The following is a 21621-nucleotide window of genomic DNA, read 5'->3' as shown; positions in this document are numbered from 1 at the left end:
TAAATATCGCTAGAGAGTGTTGGAAACTACGTCTTTCACTGAAAAGTGGAAAACGAGATCTGAGGTTATTGGGGTTGGTGCATTCTGGGCAAGGGAGAAGCTCAAGAGCTCTTGGCTGCCACCAGCTTTAGCAATGGCTGAGTCGGATACGAGGGATTGGATCCGTATCTATCAGTTGAGGATGGAATGAAAATTGACAACATCAGATCTCAGGTTATTACCCCATGTCTTATGGGAAAGAACTAAAACCACAAAAAAAATGTGAAAAAGTAGAATAAGACAGTTAATCCTCCTGAAAAACTTTGTTTTGTCAGCATCTATGAAAGTTGTTTTTCTGTAATCCGACTATATAGTACACTAGTAACTTAGCAGTAAGGTTTCAGTACTCAGTGAGACAGAGATAGCTTGGTTGTATATGCAAGTGCATTTTTCATTTTAAGTATTCTATATTTACAATTAATTATTTTTTACTTGTACAAATGCATTTAGCTTTGCATAGTTTTTTTGTATCAATATTGCCTAACTTCCTTTTATCTTCTAGACTTCTTTACTTATTAACTTTAAAGATCTCATGACTGGTATTTAATTATGTGTTGTTTATTATCTGAGGGGTGGGTACTGTTTAACACTGTAGGTTGTCAAACTGCTGCTATCTCCCTATACCTAGCAAGGATTAAATCTTTGAATTCTTTAGTAAATCAGACTTCTGTGCATCTTTTCTACATTAGCTTGATGAGCACCAGTGGTATATGATGCACAACACCATCCATCTGGAGGCTTTCAGACTTATTTGGGGCAGTGGACTGGATCATAGGATTGCAGCCCATCTTTCAAATATCCAGCATTATGTTCCAAATATGAAGTAATGTAGTAAACAAAATTAGCATTATGTTGGTTGCCAGTGATGGGAGCTAAACCCCATCAATGCCAAAATGATCACCACACTCTAAGAGTGAAAGCTGTCACATCCATAGCCAGTCAGGGAAAACAACATGCCAAAAAGAGCCAAAGTATGGAATGCACTTCCATTACAGGTGTTGCACACAAAGCAAACTGCCTCTACAAGATAACACTCTGAGTAGAACCCCTGATAAAGGCAAAAGTCATAATGCTGGTGTACTATACTGCTGAATCACAGACTTTTATTCATTTTTTTTTTTTGCTTGACAGAAGCTGAGAATTTGGAGTAGTTAAGATGTATGAGTGCAGTATTAATGCACAATAATTTTCATTTTACCACTTACCATACCTCTCAACTTCTTAGCACAAGAAATCTGGACAAAGCCACATTTAACAGGGGGACAAAGGCCCAAAAAATAGGGACATATTTTAAAATTTGCTCTTATAAACTTAGAAAGCTGCTAGAATGAAACAAATTTGTGCTAGCATGCATTTTTCGAAGGATATGAAGTCTTGAAACTCAAATATATGGTAGGTAGGTACTAGGCTATTAGCCCTAGGGCCTATACAAGCCTAGCCAAAAAGGTACCCTGGCTTTTGCCACACAAGAAAATTATTTTCCTGTGCCCCTGTCAAGCAGAACCACAGAAGTGATCCCGGGGTGAATTTCCTATTACCCATCCAATCATCAAGATTTTTCTTAAAGAGTGCTAATGAGGAGCTCTGTTTGACATAGGTAGGTAGTCTGTTCCAGAGTATGGGAAGTCTCTGGGACAGGAATTTATCCCTCCAGCATGCTCTGTTTATTGTGGTGACAAAATTTAGGTCCCTAGCTCGGAGAGATTGGGATTTCTTTAAGTGGAGCATGTGCAACAGCTCTGGGTTTGACATAGCTTTGTATGTTAGGCAGAGATCGCCTCTGAGTAGAAGATCTGCGACGGAGTAAAGCTGGAGTTTTTTGAGTTGGTCTGCGTAAAGCATCTGTTTGAGGCCAGTATCATTAGTTAGTGACATCAACCCACAGTGATTTGTCAGAAAACCATCATTTTTAAGAGGAACAGACATAAAACAGACAGAGGAACAGATGTAAAAATCTGGTCATTCTGTAAAAATCTGGACATTTGAGAGATAGGTGCTTTTCCTTTCCTTTGTCTTCTGCAATACAGTAAAAGAGCATCTTTGTCTACGTTCACTGCATAGTTTCCTTCCCTCCACAGATTGCACGAGTATGATGCAAAAACTGCATGGCTTTAGCATTCATTCATTTAGATCAGCATTTTCTGGACATCCTGGAGAACGAGACAAGTCAGCCGCGTTTGTGGTGTGCATTACCATTTTGAAATGTCAAATGGATTCACTTAGATTATTATTTATGTATTGACTGCATTAAAGGCATGATCTAGAATAGACTTCCCTTTTACACCTCACTAGAAAATAAAGGTTAAAAATACAAATAACTAAGATGAATCCGATAACACAGAAGTATAAGAAATACAATTATTTTATGCAATCTTATACTTTTACTGCCACCTCCTATTATAACCACAGCCAAAAATGTGTGGTTAGCTGTATATACACATGGATGGGACTTTACTGTAATTCAGACAATACTAATGTTTGGAGCTACTTCTGTTTCTCCAAGGAAATGAAGACCACAATACTCTGTTAACAGATGCACCTTAACAGTTTCATAAGGCTCCTTGTTATTACACATCCTGTTATTACTAATCTATACTCAAACATTAGCTGAAAGGGGTCTGAGTGATTCAGCCAAGTACCCAGCCAACAAATAAAGTTTGCATAAGAAAACTGAAAATGTTTTCAAAACACTCAAGCATATCATTTCAAACTACCCGAAACTGAGAGTGAAACCACTAAGCTGAACAACCAGCTGGTATTGTGTGGGTAATATTTAAGAAGAAGGCCCTTATGCTTCAAGTTGCATAAGTCACACAAAGGGAGCTTAGGCCTCTCCTGCTGTAAGTATCTATGGCTGGGTCTCTTGCTAAATTTATGCAAACTTATGCAATTTTCCAAGTGTGCCTATGCAGTTCTGCAGAATACGGTAGCTATGTACCAAGAAAAATCACTGAAATATACCACAAATCTCTCCCCTTTACATAAATCAACTAAAAAGAGTCTAAAATATAAGGAGGAACTGCGGTACAAAACTAACTGGATGTGACAAATGCTTCCTTTACAAGTACAGCACTAATTTTATTTAATACCATCTACAGGGACAAACCCTACTGATTATTAAGAAAAAGTGTCTGTGCAGCCTTCTCCCACTACATCTTCTAACACTGAGGCTGTCTCACATTCAGTGACAGTATCTCAGGTTTTAGGGAAGGATAAGTTGGCCACACATAAGCTGAGCAAAGCTGCAACCAGTAATTCCTTCAGTTTATGTGATACTAGCCAAGATACACAAAAGTATCTAACTACTGTTTAATAATTAAGAATGCTATTTTTAAACTCAAAACACATTACATTTAAACGTTTTCTTATACAACCATTATAATCTCTAAAAAGTACTCACAAGAAGTTCTTAAAAACAAAATTCATGCATTAAAGCAGTTTTAACAAAATATTTAATTAAAAAAATCACTTCAAAGCTTATAAAGTACCTGAGAGATATAACCAGGAGGCACAAATATTGGTGGCATTGTACCATTCGGTGACATCATAGGAACTTGAGCAGGACCTAAACAGAAATACAATCACACTAGATTCAGTTATTTACTTATTGATTCTTTACACAAAATGTAACATACCCTAAACTATATCACTAAAGTAAAAGTTAACACATATATTTAACATACCCTAAAATATATCACTAAAGTAAAAGTTAACACATATATTTAACATACTCTAAAATATATCACTAAAGTAAAAGTTAACACATATATTTAACATACCCTAAAATATATCACTAAAGTAAAAGTTAATACATATATTTAACATACCCTAAAATATATCACTAAAGTAAAAGTTAACACATATACAGTGAACTCCATGAAAGAAAATATTTGCAAAACAAAATACAGTACATAAATCCATTAAAATAATTTCAGACATAATTAAATACAAATAGTTTAAAAACTAGATATGCAGATTTTACAGTAAACGGATGCTTTTGGAGACCTCATGCAGGTGGACACTGAAGCGCAATGATGAAGCCAGTAAGGTATTGAAATCCAAAGAAGGGCCATTGTATAAGAAGGAACACATACAGGACTTCTTCAGGTTCATCCTTGGGGATTACTAGCAGCCTCTCACAAATTGAACAGAGTGGACAAAATGGATGACAATGCATTTAAAAGTCTTTCAGGCAGATGGGGGCAAAATACTTTGGGTTCCGTAAGTTAATAACTCAAACATCAACTCTGATGCAACTAACAGACAATGCAAATTTCACAGAACTGGTGAAGCACAAGCACAGAAATACTGTATCATTAAGATTATAGTTGTGCAGTTCAGCATCCTTTACAGATGGTTAAAATTAGTGCCAGAGAGCCCCAGTAGACAGCAGTGCAATAATCAAGGTGTGATGAGGCAAGGCGCATGCACAACTGTAGCAAGATCCTCCGGTACAATAATGTGTCTGATTCAGGCTATAAACCAAAGGTTGTAACAAGAAATCTGAACAATAGCTGACACTTGGCCCTAAAGAGTTACCCTGACATCTAGAAAAATGCCCATATCACACTTTACACAAACTCCCCACTGATTGCTACCATAGAAAGTCATAGGGAACAAGTGCAAAGCAGGGGTGGAATTAAATCATGTGCACTGAAAATGCCTCTTAGTGGAGCAAGACTGCTGACCATTTGCAAACCTTCAGTTAAAGAAGCTAAACAAATAATCCTCAATTGCTACAGAAACAACACCATACCCTTAAGAGAAGTACAACTGGGTAACAACGGCAAAACCATAATATTATACCTTCAGAAAGTCTTCAGCTGCCAGATCCGCTGATAATATTTTTATTTATGTATGTATTTATGTATGCATGCATTTATTTAATTTTATGTGCACTAATATGAAGATCTGAATATGTAAAGATGTCACCAAGGAGTGCTATCACAAACTGAATGCCATTTCATGGGTCTTCACAGAATAAAACATCTATCTGTCTGCAAACAGAAAATGCAGCCTGTCTTCCTACAATTCACTGTCTCCAGCCATGCACAAAGAAATGATCTTGGATTTACTTGGAAAATGGTTCTACAACCAGAAAAAAAAGAAAGAGGAACAGAGCTCCATTAAACAAGGAAAAGGAAGAAGAAACCTGGATACTAATAAGTAAAATGAATGGGAAGTCTTGTACGCCATTAGCACTTTTGTGAGATACGAGGAAAGTGAAATTTTAGTATTCCCCAAAGACAAGCACAGTGGACTGGACTGAACTGAATCTTTTTTTCAAAACTGATGACTACTGCTCCAATGGCAGTTGTTAAAACTACCCATGTTCCTGCCCAGCACCATGGTGTAAATGGATGAAGCCTAGACTATGTCCCCAAGAGACACAAGTTTGATTAGTGCACTGCACAAATGTTGGAGGAGCTGCCTGTTGCACGGCATAAGGGAATGAAGCCTCGACTATGATCCAGCTGTACTGAAAGCATAAGGAAGCAGCTGATCTCAGCATGCTCAGCATGGTGGTGGTGGTGGTGGGGGGGGGGGGGTGATATGATATACTGTAATGCCACCACCTACTGGACAGTGCTAAGCACAGCCTGCAGCATATGAGCTGTGGATATGCACTTGGCTCTGCCAAGCTGTGTTTGAGTGGTAGCTGTTATGCAGAGAGTGCAAGAACAGACATGCCCACACAGGAAGGCAAAGCAAACACTCAGGTTCAAAAGTGTGCATGTTAGCAGTGTTGAGAAAGGTTGGTGGGAGATTAAAACATAAAAAAATGGCTGCCTGGATGATGGCCTCCTATGATCAGTACTCATCTCATTGGGGAAAACGATTGTGGGAGGCCTGATGGTCAGTAGGCAGGGGGTTAAAAGACTTTCTGCGATCTCTGCAGTAGCATGATTAGAACACAGAGATGTTCTGCACTTTAAAGTTTTAAAGAAAGCAGCTGTGAACAGCTAATTTGCTTGGGAAACACTAATTAAAGAAACAAGAGTGAAAGAATTTTGGCTTACAACCTGGCATATATATTTACAAGACAGAGAGAGAGACAGGACAGCAGTTATTAATTTGAATTAGATTTTCTATCTGGTTTTGAAACATAATGATTCATGAAGTTTTTGGAAAACAAAATAAAAAGCCATGTGAGGTTTGCATCAGATGAAAGTAATCAGTTAAAAAAAGAGTTAACTGTAAATGAAACAGCTTGCACATCTCCATAACTATGCCATCAGGGTAGGAACCCCTAACCCCAGAGGATATGACAGTTTGCCTGTAGAACTTCCTTGCTGGTTGACTGGGGTGGTCACAGTACCTAATGGTGGCCCTCAAATACAAGTTGTGATGGCTTAAGAATGGCAAGGAAGCTTAATAAACTGAATTTTCTTAAATGAAGGGGTTATAAAAAAGGTACACAGTAGAAAACAGGAGGAATACAAGGTGTAGGCTGATTAGGACTACTTTGTGTTGCATTATTTTAACAATGGCTTTACTGCTGAAACATTGTTTCAATCTACAAATGTTTCAGGTTTACTTCAATGGCTAAACTTCGACAGCCACACATTATAAATGGAGAACAGAGTTATAAATGGAGAACAGAGTAAAAAGTTATGTCTTTCGGCTTTTCCCAGTTAGGGGTCGCCACAGCGGAATGCCAGTCCACTTATGACTGGCAGTAGATTTTTATGGTGCCGAGGTGCCAGCCTGACGCACAACCTTCAACAAAGGCACACCCATTCACGCACGCACCTACCTGCATGACTTTAAATGTCACTCGACCGTGGGGAGGACATGCAGTCTCCACACAGAAGGCGCTCCAGCCGAGAATCGAAACAGAGAACCTCTTGCTGTGAGGCGACAACGCTGCACCACTGAGGCCTATAAATGGAGAACAGAGTATTTCTTTCTGAAAACCAGACAAGTTCATTTTGCCTTTTCTATATCTTGTTACTAACTCCTTATTTTTAAGATACAACTTTACATACGTTTTGTATCCTTCTGTCACTGCTTGCTCCAGCTCTGTTTGTTTTGCATTCATGGTGGTTGTTGGTCTGGGATCAGCAGTGTTAAAACAATCAGCTTTCAGTTACCCCTTCACAAGCATCAAGCCATGGTCCTGGGTGGATTAAGAAATATGAAATTCTCTAAATCTTTGCAAAATTCTTATTTTTAAGCATTAATCTTCCATCACTTAAGCGAATATGTACCAGGCTGGAGAAATACATTGCAGAATGGCAGCTTTGTGACTTATGAAAGCACATTTAGTTATTTTACATTTGTTGACCGGGATAATCCGACTGGATATATGTCCATTTTCAGCGGAGGCCCGAGGAGAAAAGCTCCAGATAACACAGATAGAACATAGCAGATATGAGTCAAACATATTTACAAAGCCCTCTAGTAGGTACTCACAATATACACAGTGTGTAATAGTATACAAAAACAACAGGTTGCAGCAAGCTATTATGAGCAAGAGATGCGTACAATATTAATTTAAATAAGGCATTGAAGAAGTAGTGATTAATCAGGTTTAGTGCAGGGACAAAGCAAGCGCTCTTTGAAATACTGTTTGAGGCCTTTTTTGAAGAGACTTAAAGAAGGTTCGAGGGTAAGGTTAGATGGAAGTGAACTCCAAGTTTTACCAATGACGTTGGCAAACAGGGAGTTGCCGGATGAGTTAATGGCTTTGTGAGTTTGGACCAACAGTTTATTGGATGACCGTAGTTGCCTTGAATTACTGTATGGCTTTATGATATTTTTGAGTGCCGGAGTATTTTCAGGGTGGTACAGAAATTTTGTGTGCTACTATAAGCTGATTGAACAGAAGTAGGCTAGGCAGTTCTAGCCACCCGAGAAGACTGAGGTTTTGACAGTGATGTGTCCTATATGTTGAGCCTATGGCAAATCTGGCAATATGGTTGTAACAGTGAGAGAGCTTACTAAGTTCAGTTTTGCTCAAATTGGAGAGTATGGGGGAGGAATATAGAAGGGTTGTGAGTAGGTGTGAGTGGGCGACTGCAGTCCTAGCTAATGGAGTTAGAAAAGGTTTGCTTCTATATAATGAGCCAAGCTTCTTATTAATAGTTTTTATAGTTTTATTGATATGTAGATGAAATTTGAGATTAGTGTCCACTATTACTCCTAAAAGTTTAGTATGGTCATCTAGAGAAACAGAGTTACCATTGTTGGAAGTTATGGAGAAAGAAAATGGGGTGGATCTACTGGTGGTAAAGATGAGCAGTTTAGTTTTGTTGGGATTTAACAACAGATGGTGATTAGAGAGCCAATTTTCAACTATGTTAAATGTGTTTTGTGTTAAGGTTTACAGGTCTAAAGGGGAGGATGCCGTACAGATCAGTGTAGAATCGTCTGCATATTGAATGCAGGTTGCATCAGGGATGTCAGTAGGAAGATTGTTGATGAAGATAGAAAAGAGTAGAGGGCCTAGAATAGGGCCCTGAGGGACACCAAGGGTGAGGACCTAGAATGGAGCCCTGAGGGACACCAAGGGTGAGGACCTAGAATGGAGCCCTGAGGGACACCAAGGGTGAGGACCTAGAATGGAGCCCTAAGGGACACCAAGGGTGAGGACCTAGACTAGAGCCCTGAGGGACACCAAGGGTGAGGACCTAGAATAGAGCCCTGAGGGACACCAAGGGAAAGGACCTAGAATAGAGCCCTGAGGGACACCAAGGGTGAGGACCTAGAATGGAGCCCTGAGGGATACCAAGGGTGAGGACCTAGAATAGAGCCCTGAGGGACACCATGGGTGAGAGGTAGCAGGGTGGACAGTTTGCTCTGCCATAATACAGCCTGTTGTCTGTCATTCTGATCTGACATGGGAATATTTGGAGGAAGATGACCATATGCGCTGACCCTTCTTTAAAAAAGCCATTAATTCTGCTGTTTGAGGACTGGGGTGGAAAAAGTAAAACTAGAATCACTGTGATGGACTATGCTTGTTGAGTCTTGTGCTCCCTGATTAATTGCTAGATCACCTTCTGGGCTTTCACACGGGCAAACAAATGACAACACAGAAGTGCATTGACACAGCACTCCCACCATGGTGCTGAAGTACTTTCCCAGATATTGGTAAGGAGAGTTCAAATTACCTGCATCTAGAAGCAGTGGAGGCAAAGGAAAGGTCCTGGTCAAAGTCTAGCAACACAGCAATAAAATAGCAGATGTATTGTAACAAGTTAACAAGTAAACACGTCCTTAAATGCCACATGTACAAAGTGCATTCTGAATGTCTTCAGGGCTGTGCAGACTGCTTGAGGTAAACCAAAATGATTTCAGAGGCCAACATTTGAAAAACAGAGACTCTGTGCAATACATGTAATAATCTTTTCAGACTGGGTCACATTCCCCTCGCATTTTATTATAGTTGTTCTCTAGCAAGTCATTGCTACAATTCCTAAGATTTTATTACAAGACGGCATACCATTTAACCACTTCATGCACAGTCTTCATAATTACATCCTCTCTGTGATACTTATCATCTGACAATGCAGCCACCTTGTACCCATGGCTCACACACATTATACAAACTATATACAGAAACAAATAAAAATAAATGCAAATGTACAGCACATGCAGGGGGAAAGCCTCAGATAGATTCTAAAACTCAGAAATATTTATTTCCGTATGGGACCCAAACCCTTCAGTAACTGTCAAAGGGACAACATACAATGAACAGTTACTGATAATTGCAGACTGACCAGCACTGCTCAAATGTTCACAGCATTCTTTCACTCCATTTGTGGCACAAAAATGAGAAAGGAATATTCTGAATTTTAACTGCCATTTTTGAACCGAATAAACTGATTGATGTGAAGCCTGTAACAGGATGTTTATCAACACGAGGTGTCTGCTTCTAAGAATTTTCAATCTTTTTAGCAAAACAGAAATATGGACCCTTGTACATGATCTTTAACAGCCATGGGAAAAATAACTGCCTAAAAAGTTACTTTTCCTTTTACAATATAACCTGAAAAACAGAAGGAATCAATACATGGTAAAAACGCTAACAAAAACATAAGAATAACAGCATCCTTAAAGAAACAGTAAAGTCTTACGGATTTTTCTTCATTTTATCTTTTAACTGCACCAACACAGTAATTTATCACCCTGTTTCATTCCCTCCACCTCCTACCTGCTCTGCAGCATGGTGAGCTCTGGCCATCAATATGCTGTCGTTAGTGTGGGTGAGATGTTCCACTTCATAACCAACAAATGAATCAATTGCTTCAGTCACACAATTGTCCTTAATACTGGGTCAATGTATGTGTACTTCCACATGCATGCATGCTGCATCTCCCAATGCATACAATATTGGCTTATCTGCTGCTATGCCATCCAGCCTCTACCAGGTAGCAGTTGTACAGCAGTTGACACTATGTGATTCCTTCCCTCCCCCTCCAGATGAGTGAACAGGCAACAAACAGCCTTTTATTCTCATCCTTCCCTGTTGACTCTTCTGGTAACCAGGAAGCTAGTTAAACCCATGTTAGCTGGAATGCAACCAGTACTTCATCAGTTCTACACGAGAATCCCTTGTGATATCTCCAGTCTACATCTGGTCACAGTTATTTTTGACACTACTTTTTTTGGGGCAAAAATATTTCAGGCTTTATGAATGACTTACGACAATGAAGCATATGTAGTGATTTCTCCAATCTACCCCAAAGGAACATCTTCAACTGACCCTGGATAAGTACTCATGACATTACACCACATACTGTAGTTTCGTTAAAACCAGCATTAAACAAATATAATAAGCAATGGATAATCCACATTTCATCACAGTTTACTTCAGTCATTCATAACTGTTAACTAGCAAACCTGCAACCAGAGGCATAACATTTAATGGCTTACAGTATGCAAAGCAGTGGTCTGACTTCTGTTGTTTAAGAAAGGATGCAAGATGAGACTAAGGATGACAAAAAGTCCCATAAGCTCGCCACATCACAAACATATATCAGCAAGTAATTCAGAGACAACTGTGCAAAAGCGTAAAATTAATCCTGTGTCAGGATTCAAGGATACAGGATTAGCATAAACTGTGTGAATTAGTGATGCAACAATTTCAGTCAATAATGTAACAATTGCCAACTCTCTCCAAGGTAGATGAAGTGCAAAATGGGCATTGAAAAAAGTAGAAAGTAAGTGACCCATGCCGCTTTGGAAAAAATAATGCACTGTATACACTTGTAAAAGCCAGGGCACCTAGCACACTACTAGAAAGCTAGTGCTGATATGCAAACTGTAAGTTATGCAACCTTGAAAGAAATGTGCTGTCATTTTCACAGCATAGCACATTTCAGTGCATGTATCAAGCAAGAATAATAATGCAACCATGTTAGTCCACTACCAAGTGTCAATGATGCAGATGTACGACATAGTAGGTGACACACCAACTGAGCATATGTCAGGGACGATGCGGTAGCAACTGCTCTGGGTTGTTTAGGTGAATGCACTGCTCTGTATACTGTGCAAAGCTGGCTACAGTGCATTACCAGCTGGGCAGTATTTTCAATGTCTACCTTAGAATAACAGATTAGGTCTTTCCCTCACAGATAGAGGGTTTGATTCTGACATTTGGTCATTGTCTAGACTTATAATAGTCTGCAGACTGATAACTTATGAGCAATATGGCCAATTTTTCTTCTGTCTTACAGAATGGCATGCAGATGCATATTGCTGGTATTAACACAAAGCATGTACAGTCACGTCAGGTATATTTAGCAGCTGTGACAGCATGTGCAGTTCAGTTACCTACTGCTGTTAGTACATAAAATACAGGGAGCTCAACCATCAAATACAGATGGAGCACATCACAGTGGCAAACAATGTATCCTAACATAGGTGCCTAACCTAGACATTTACTCTTGCTGGTATTCTTAACACAGACAGCTTGGTTAACACTGTTGGCTGTTGGGGAAGCACCCACCAAGAGGAGAAAACGCTGAGAGAAGAAAGGAGCCACTTTTGAGATTTTAAGTATTTTTCTTCAGATTGTTTGCTAAGTTTTTCTGCACAGCCGCCTACTTTGAGCATTTTCTGGCTTGTTAAACTTGATTTCTGCATTGGTAACTGTATTTAGAACACAACCTAGAGCTGTTTACTGAATTTCCTGTTTGCACTTATTTTTAAAATCGTTTTTTTCTTAAAACTTGCATTTTATCTGTCTCTGGCCTAGCACTCAAGTGTGGGGTCATTTACTGCACTGTTATAACTTGTTGATACTTGTGAACCTCTGCTATCTTTAAAAAAACAAAAAAACTTGCTTTTTTCCCACTTTTCTGAGATTTAAATAAGTTCAGCTACAGGCATGCTGTTCTGAACTGTTTGTAAGTTTCTTGGAGGCCATTTTTTGCTTGGGCTAAAGGGAAGTCTCTCTGTTCATCAGTGGCAGTGATAAACATTGAGCAGCCTGCCTGTCCCTGTGGGAGTGGTTACTGCCTTGAAACTGTAGTTTTATTGGCCATTTTGGGTCAATTCCAAACTCCTTGATCTCCCTCTCTTAAAACCAGATTGCCTCGTGGTTTTGGAGTCTTTTCAGACTTGTTGGCTGTTGGGGAAGCACCCACCAAGAGGAGAAAATGCTGAGAGAAGAAAGGAGCCACTTTTGAGATTTTAAGTATTTTTCTTCAGATTATTTGCTAAGTTTTTCTGCATAGCCACCTACTTTGAGCATTTTCTGGCTTGTTAAACTTGATTTCTGCATTGGTAACTGTATTTAGAACACAACCTAGAGCTGTTTACTGAATTTCCTGTTTGCACTTATTTTTAAAATTGTTTTTTTCTTAAAACTTGCATTTTATCTGTCTCTGGCCTAGCACTCAAGTGTGGGGTCATTTACTGCACTGTTATAACTTGTTGATACTTGTGAACCTCTGCTATCTTTAAAAAAACAAGAAAACAAAAAAAACTTGCTTTTTTCCCACTTTTCTGAGATTTAAAAAAGTTCAATTACAGGCTTGCTGTTCTGAACTGTTTGTAAGTTTCTTGGAGGCCATTTTTTGCTTGGGCTAAAGGGAAGTCTCTCTGTTCATCAGTGGCAGTGATAAACATTGAGCAGCCTGCCTGCCCCTGTGGGAGTGGTTACTGCCTTGAAACTGTAGTTTTATTGGCCATTTTGGGTCAATTCCAAACTCCTTGATCTCCCCCTCTTAAAACCAGATTGCCTCATGGTTTTGGCATATTTTCAGACTTGTTGGCTGTTGGGGAAGCACCCACCAAGAGGAGAAAACGCTGAGAGAAGAAAGGAGCCACTTTTGAGATTTTAAGTATTTTTCTTCAGATTATTTGCTAAGTTTTTCTGTATAGCCGCCTACTTTGAGCATTTTCTGGCTTGTTAAACTTGATTTCTGCATTGGTAACTGTATTTAGAACACAACCTAGAGCTGTTTACTGAATTTCCTGTTTGCACTTATTTCTAAAATCGTTTTTTTCTTAAAACTTGCATTTTATCTGTCTCTGGCCTAGCACTCAAGTGTGGGGTCATTTACTGCACTGTTATAACTTGTTGATACTTGTGAACCTCTGCTATCTTTAAAAAAACAAAAAAGAAAAAAATCTTGCTTTTTCCCACATTTCTGAGATTTAAAAAAGTTTAGTTACAGGCTTGCTGTTCTGAACTGTTTGTAAGTTTCTTGGAGGCCATTTTTTGCTTGGGCTAAAGGGAAGTCTCTCTGTTCATCAGTGGCAGTGATAAACATTGAGCAGCCTGCCTGCCCCTGTGGGAGTGGTTACTGCCTTGAAACTGTAGTTTTATTGGCCATTTTGGGTCAATTCCAAACTCCTTGATCTCCCTCTCTTAAAACCAGATTGCCTCATGGTTTTGGCGTCTTTTCAGACTTGTTGGCTGTTGGAGAAGCACCCACCAAGAGGAGAAAATGCTGAGAGAAGAAAGGAGCCACTTTTGAGATTTTAAGTATTTTTCTTCAGATTATTTGCTAGGTTTTTCTGCATAGCTGCCCACTTTGAGCATTTTCTGGCTTGTTAAACTTCATTTCTGCATTGGTAACCGTATTTAGAACACAACCTAGAGCTGTTTACTGAATTTCCTGTTTGCACTTATTTTTAAAATCGTTTTTTTCTTAAAACTTGCATTTTATCTGTCTCTGGCCTAGCACTCAAGTGTGGGGTCATTTACTGCACTGTTATAACTTGTTGATACTTGTGAACCTCTGCTATCTTTAAAAAAACAAAAAAACAAAAAAACTTGCTTTTTTCCCACTTTTCTGAGATTTAAAAAGTTCAGTTACAGGCTTGCTGTTCTGAACTGTTTGTAAGTTTCTTGGAGGCCATTTTTTGCTTGGGCTAAAGGGAAGTCTCTCTGTTCATCAGTGGCAGTGATAAACATTGAGCAGCCTGCCTGCCCCTGTGGGAGTGGTTACTGCCTTGAAACTGTAGTTTTATTGGCCATTTTGGGTCAATTCCAAACTCCTTGATCTCCCTCTCTTAAAACCCTCTTTTGCGCGGTTTTGCACGTTTTTGTGCATAGTGCAACAACAGGCAGCGCCGCCTAATTGGGTTTAAACTATTCCTGGTCCACGAAGTCTGCTCTTCACTTTTTCCCTTAGAACTGCTCTATCTCTCAAATTAAACACCATATTCTCATTCTAAGGCCCTTCACTGGTCCAAATAAGTAATCTTACAAGTTAGCACTATTAAACCATAAGCACTACTTACTCTTATACTCTCTACAATTACCTTGACCCCTATTGGTCCGTCTTAATTCAGTTTCCCTATATTACTCTAGCATGTCCAAAGGTCAGTCAATGGTTTCCTCTCCAGTCCAGCTGGCGAATCTGGGAATTTTGAGGCAATGTTACAACTGTCTCGTGTACACGGACAACCCTCTCCTCCTCCAAACAGGTTCAAATATATGTGAGAGATGCAACCATATAGCCAAACTGGAGGCTGAGCTCTCTCATCTCAAAACTGGTGAAACCAGTCAGGAGGAGAAGGTAACCTCACACAACACAATTCCAGTATCACATAGTCAAACCACATCAGCGAACCAAACACATAAATACACAAAAACATACTCAGAGGCTCTAAATAAAAATCTACCTAAGCAACAGAGACCTCCAAAGCAGACATCCAAGCAAACGCTACCCCAAAACAAAACACGCACAACACATAGCCCACAAAGTCAGTGTGCCAAGCAGCCACAGCCCTTAAGGCTGAATAACACACCTGATACTCTTGTAATAGGTGACTCTATTGTCAGACACACTGATGTCCCGCTCACCAGGCTGAACAAAAAGAAGGTCACAGTGAGCTGCCTGTCGGGCGCTAGGATCTGCCACATAACGGAAGCACTCAGGTCACTCCAAAGCAAATACAAATATGACTCAGTCATCGTACATGCTGGTGTGAATGACCTGAGATGTACCTCCCTGGACTACATGAAAAGAGACATAGAGGAGCTCTCTGATCATGTAGCCCAGGCCAGTATGACCCTGACCTTGAGCAGCATCTTACCCTCACCTAGAATGATGCCACAGTACAAAGACAAAATGATCGATTTTAACAATTGGCTAAAATTTTGGTGTCATTCAAAGGTGATCCAGTGTCTGTCAGCCTGGGATGACATGCTCGACAAGCCACGTTGCTTCGCTAGGGACGGCTTGCACCTGTCACCACTGGGCTTTCGGATATTGGCAAAGGCTCTTGCCACCCCCATAGTGCCTCTTTTAGGCAAGGCTCAAAAGTCAAACCCACCTCCATAGACAGCACAAGGAACAAGAAACTAAGGGTAATGCTGCTAAACGCCAGAAGTCTTAACCTCAAGATGCACGCACTCGAAGCTCTCCTCAGTATGGAGAACATCGATATCTGTGCAGTGACAGAAACCTGGTTCAAGGCTCCAGAGAGCACCCCAGCACTACCAGGTTATACCTCATATCATGCTTTTTGGCCCCAAAACCCGGACCGAACCACAAAAGGAGGGGGAGTTTCCATATTTATCAAGGATATCCACACCTCCAGGTTAGTGGCATTGCACGAAGTATCGGAGATCATCCATGTGCAACTAACAGAAAGCAAGACTGCTTTTCAGTTTACAGCATCCTACAGACCACCCTCTCAAAGTCAGGAATCCCACACGGCTTTCCTGAAAACATTGGAGAACATGAAGATCTCTCCGAACACCATTATATTGGGCGACTTCACCTACCCAAACATAGACTGGGAGCACTACTCAAGCCCAGCACCTTAGCCCAAAGGTTTCTGGAAATTATAAACTCAAATGCTATGGAACAACTAGTCACCACTCCCACAAGAAGGGATAACATACTAGACCTGATCATTACCAACATGGGTACTCTATGCTCCATACCAGAAGTATATCCCTCATTGGTAAGATCATACCATATATTAATTTCACTGGATATCCACATCCCGACCCCACCCCCAACCCAGAAAACCACAGTGAAAAACTTCTCAAAAGCGAACTTCTCACTTCTCAAAACCGAAGTGGAATCCTTCAAGGCCCAGGGCCAGTGGAAACTACGGCCCAAACTGCAGAATCCTATATAAACGCATTCTACGGACATCTCCAGGAATGCATGGATCATGCTATCCCAAACAAAACCAAGACCCAATCATCCAAAGGCAGGCGTCCAGTTTGGTGGACCCCAGCCATAAATAAACTGTACAACAGAAGGAGGAAGCTACTACATGATAGAGCAAAATCCCTAATAGGGAAGGCAGCTCTGATCAGTACTAGCAAAAAATTACGATCCCTCATAAAATCCTCCAAGGCCAGCTTCGAGAGAAAAATTGCACAGGACACTAAAGACAATCATAAGGCTTTTTTCAGTTATGTTAAGAACCTGGGATGCAACTCCCAGACTTGTTCTGAGTTGATTCTAAACGACAAAAAATACACTGAACCCACAGACATCGCCAATATCCTGGCAGACAGGTTCAGTGCAAACTTCTCCACCCCCTCCTTCCCAAAAGAGCAAGTATCTATCCCGGCAGAGGGCTGCCTCCCAAACATCTCTGATGCTCAGGTGAAGGCTGCCCTCTCCAAAGCAAAAAACACGGCTTCCATGGGACCAGATGGCGTCCCGGGTTGCGTCCTACATGAACTCCAAGAAGAACTAACCCCTCAAATAAAACAGCTGTACAATCTCAGCCTCACTACAGGATATGTGCCCACAGAATGGCGTACAGCAACAGTGGTCCCACTCCACAAAGGTAGAGCCTCTACGGACCCTGGAAACTATCGCCCCATAAGCCTGACTAGCCTAGACTGCAAGGCTATGGAGAGGATCATCATGGAGCTCATAAACAAAGACATTGGGGACCTACAGACACTAGATCCTACCCAATTCGGCTTCATCAAGGGCAGATCCTGCCTTTTGAACCTGGTCGACTTCTTTGAAACAGTCACCAAAGCCATAGATGAAGGGAAGGTAGTCCACACAGCCTATCTGGACCTAGCAAAGGCATTTGACAAAATACCCCACTCGGGCATCATAGATAAGCTATCCAGCTTAAATATAAACCCCTATGTCACAAGATGGGTCATAAACTGGCTCAAAGACAGAACCCACAGAGTGAGAGTTGCTGGAGCCATGTCAGACTCGAAACCGGTCACAAGTGGCGTCCCACAAGGTTCTGTCCTGGGACCGCTCTTGTTCGGTATATACTTTTCCGAGGTACAGGCCAACGTGGGAGGACTATGGCTCACCAAGTTCGCAGATGACTGCAAACTGGGCGCCATAATCGACTCTCCAGCTGACACAAACAACCTTCAAAAAGGTCTCACAGAGACGGATAACTGGTGCCAGAGCCATGGTCTAAAGCTAAATGCCAAAAAGTGTATAGTCATACCCTTTGGCAAAAACAATGTGCCCACAAATTACCACATAGGCGGTAACCCATTAAGTACAGATAAAGTAATTAGGGATCTGGGGACCCAAGTTGACAGCAATCTCTCCTTTGACAACCACATTGCCAAAGTGGTTAGAAAGACCTTCTACATAGCCCACCTCATCATGAAAGGATTCACATCTAGATCAAGACAGGAATTTGTGCCCCTTTATTCATCTCTCATCAGGCCTATCATAGAATATAATGCCCCTTTAGGGATGTACCTTACCCAACACCTGCAGCAATTAGAAAGACCCCAAAAGTACCTCACCAAGAGGATCAAGGGACTCAAGCAGATGCCATATGCTGCTCGGTTAAAAAAACTCCAGCTCTACTCAGTTGCATACCGCCTACTTCGAGGTGATCTATGCCTGACATATAAAGCTATGTCCAATCCAGAATTAATGGACATGCTCCACCTCAGTAAATCTAAATCCCTTAGAGCCACATGCTCGAGGGACTTGAACCTCAGCACAGAAATAAATAGAACTTGCTGGAAAGACAGATTCATAACCCAGAGGCTCCCTTCGCTCTGAAATAGAATTCCAATTCATGTTAGGCAGAGCACCTCACTGAATCTCTTCATGAAGAATCTTGATGAGTGGATAGGGGATCGTAGGTTTGTCCCGGGGATTACTTCCGTGTCACTATTAGACAGAGGCACAGTAAACTAAACCTTAAAATGGGTACAGTATACTCAAATCAAGGGGTGGCGTAAGCCAAACAAAATTGGGCTAGGCTTGTAATTGCCCCAGGGCAGATAGCCTAGTATGAACCTATGAACCTATGAACAAAAGACACTATCAACACAACCACTTACTGTTATAGGTACATATGACACTTGCAGTACAATCACTTGCTGATGGTGGTACACATTACATGGGCAGACAAGGCAGCCTTTCATGGGGCAAACGGTACCACTGGTGGTACTACTAACTTGTACTCCAGCTACTTATTAATATTTTAAAACTAATTTTTTTTCAGCTATAACCTCATACAATGAAAATAACTGTATAAGCAGTATTTACAATATCTGCATAAGTAAAATGCATACAATTACTACCATAATACATTACTAATACAGACTGCTGCTGCAACAGCTGTCCATAGCATCACAACTTAAACATGTAATGTGCTGCAGATGTAGAGCTAGCATAAGCAAATCTGACAACTTGGAAAAGCTTTTATTTACTTACTTATGTTTGTCAAACAAAAAGTAAACTGTCAATGAACTCTTTTCAGACAAAACATAGGCCACATGACAAAAAAAGTACAGTTGTGTACCTACCATAAATGTAGATGTTTGAGTGTATTCACTGTTACAGTCATTACACTTGGGTTATCCTGCTAGCAGGCTACCCGCAGTCGGCCTTAATTCCAAAGTCTTGGTCCTGCGTCGGCTGCTGCCACCTCTTCCCTGACGTCAGTGCGCCAGGGGTATAAAAGATGCAGCAAACGCCATTTTCTTCAGTTTTTCTTGCCCCAGATGTCAGGTGCCCCCAAAAGGGTAGGCTAAAAAACATTGCTTATAAAAGCATGCACTAAAATAAACAATACCTTCATCTACAAGCAAATACACCACATAGGTTGTATAGGATAGAGAAGTACAGATAAGTCCCAGCAAAGAAAGGGGGATGGTGGGTGGGTAACCTGGACTGCAACAGTGAATACACTCGAACATCTACATTTATGGTAGGTACACAACTGTACTATGTTCATTGTGTTTCACTGTTGCAGTCATTACACTTGGGTTGAATCCCAAAGCTGAGGTTGGGTGGCTGGGTCTAAATAGAATTAGGAGTGGCTATAAGGCCCTGCAAGACTGCAGTGGCAAAGCCTGCTCTGGATTTAGAGTAAAGAGGCAAGTGGTAGTGCTTAGTAAAAGTGTGCACTGAAGTCCAAGTTGCAGCCTCCAAAATATCATTGGTTGGTACTCCTCTGAGGAAGGCTGCTGAGGTGGCTGCTGCCCTGGTAGAATGTGGTCTAATGCCCTTAGGCACTGATTTACCATGTTGTGAATAGCAGAAAAGAATGCAGTGTCCTATCCATTTTGAAATAGTCTGCTTTGAGAGAGCCTTTCCTTGTGATCCTGCAGCATATGCCACTAAAAGTTGCTCAATCTTTCTGAAAGCTTTAGTTTTGTCCAAGTAGAAGCGTAGCTGTCTGTGTATGTCCAAAGAATGCAGAAGTCTCTCCCCTTTATTCTGCGGGTTTGGGTAAAAAGTAGGCAAATGAATGGTTTGGTTAAGAGCCACACTGGACACTACCTTAAGCATAAATGTTGGGTTTGTCCTTAGAGAAACCCTGTCCGGATGGAAGATAATAAAAGGTTCCACAGCCATTAATGCCTGTAGCTCTGAGACTCTTCTTGCTGAAGTTATTGCTAGGAGCAGAGCTGTTTTCCATGATAAGAATTTTATCTCAGCTGTATTGGCTGGCTCAAAAGGAGGCAGTGCGAGTTTTTCCAAGACAAAATTAAGGTCCCATGCAGGTACTGGTGCTCTCCTTGGAGGTCTTATGTTTTTGCCCCCCCTGAGGAACGGCCTAAGCAATGGATATGAAAAAATAGGTGGGTCTGTATTGTAATGAGATTAAATGGCAGAGGCATGGATCTTAATTGATGAGAAGGATAGGCCTTTGTCCAGCATCTCACTTAGATATTGTAAAATCTGAGGAATATTGGGAACAAGCATGTCAATTCCTTGTGCCTGGTTCCAAGCACAGAATCTCTTCCATTTTTCTGCATAAGATTTTCTGGTGCTGGGCCTCCTGGCCTCCAAAATAACATCCATAACCGCTTTAGAGATAGGTGTATTCTGAATGGTTACAGTATATGCCATGCAGCTAGATTTAGAGTTCTGAGTTGGCTGTGCAGGATCTGATTGTTTTGTTGGGTCAGTAAATGAGGAATTTGAGGCAATGTCCAGGCTGGGCCTTGGGACAAGCTCCTTAGGACTGGGTACCAGTGTTGGCGTGGCCAATCCGAGGCAATCAGTATCATTTGTGACTTCTCTTGTCTGACCTTTAGGAGTACCTTGGGGAGGAGAGGCAATGGAGGAAAGGCATATACTGTAAGGTTGTTCCAGCTGAATGACAGAGCATCCACTTTCCATGCTTGTTTGTGATAAGTCCTTGTGCAGAATCTCTGAAGTTGGCAGTTGTGAGGGGAGGCAAAAAGATCTATGTCTGGGTGTCCCCATTTCCTTGTTATCATGCTGAAGATTTGTGGATCTAGTTTCCACTCGTGAGGGTCCATGAGGTTTCTGCTTAGTTCGTATGCCAAAGCATTTGTTTTTCCTGGCAGGAATTGTGCTTGCAGGTGTACTTGGTAAGTCAATGCTGTGTTCCACAAAATCATGGCTTGTCTGCAGAGTGGGTAGGAATGTGTACCCTCCTGCTTGTTTATGAACCACATGACTGTGGTGTTGTCCGTCTTTATCAGCAGCTGTCCTGGATGAAGTAGGTCCTTGAAGGCTGTCGGGGCATTTTGTACAGCTAGCATCTCTTTTTGCTTGATGTGTAGATGCCTTTGGCTTGGGGGCCATGTACCCTGAATACATTTTCCTGCCATATGGGCCCCCCAAGCATAATTTGATGCATCTGTTGTTAGTGTTTGCCTGGCTGTGGGTAAAGTGAATGGCTGTCCCTTGTTGTGGTGACAGGCCTGTGCCCACCATCAAA

General features: G+C 41.0%; 1 protein-coding gene across 1 annotated transcript in view; it reads right to left on the bottom strand.

Moving 5' to 3' along the window:
* The window catches only part of LOC122789953 (fibronectin type-III domain-containing protein 3A-like), a 1322139-nt gene that overhangs the window by 791851 nt on the left and 508667 nt on the right, over positions 1 to 21621 (bottom strand). The window contains exon 4 of the mRNA XM_044057452.1: positions 3528 to 3604. Within this exon, the coding sequence (XP_043913387.1) occupies positions 3528 to 3604 (77 nt within the window). The remainder of the gene's footprint in view (positions 1 to 3527; positions 3605 to 21621) is intronic.

Source organism: Protopterus annectens, chromosome 15.part0, assembly GCF_019279795.1.
Source record: "Protopterus annectens isolate FY-2018-M chromosome 15.part0, PAN1.0, whole genome shotgun sequence".
Classification (NCBI taxonomy): domain Eukaryota; kingdom Metazoa; phylum Chordata; order Ceratodontiformes; family Protopteridae; genus Protopterus; species Protopterus annectens.
Note: the sequence above shows the minus strand (reverse complement) of the source record. Positions and strands in the feature narration are given on the sequence as shown.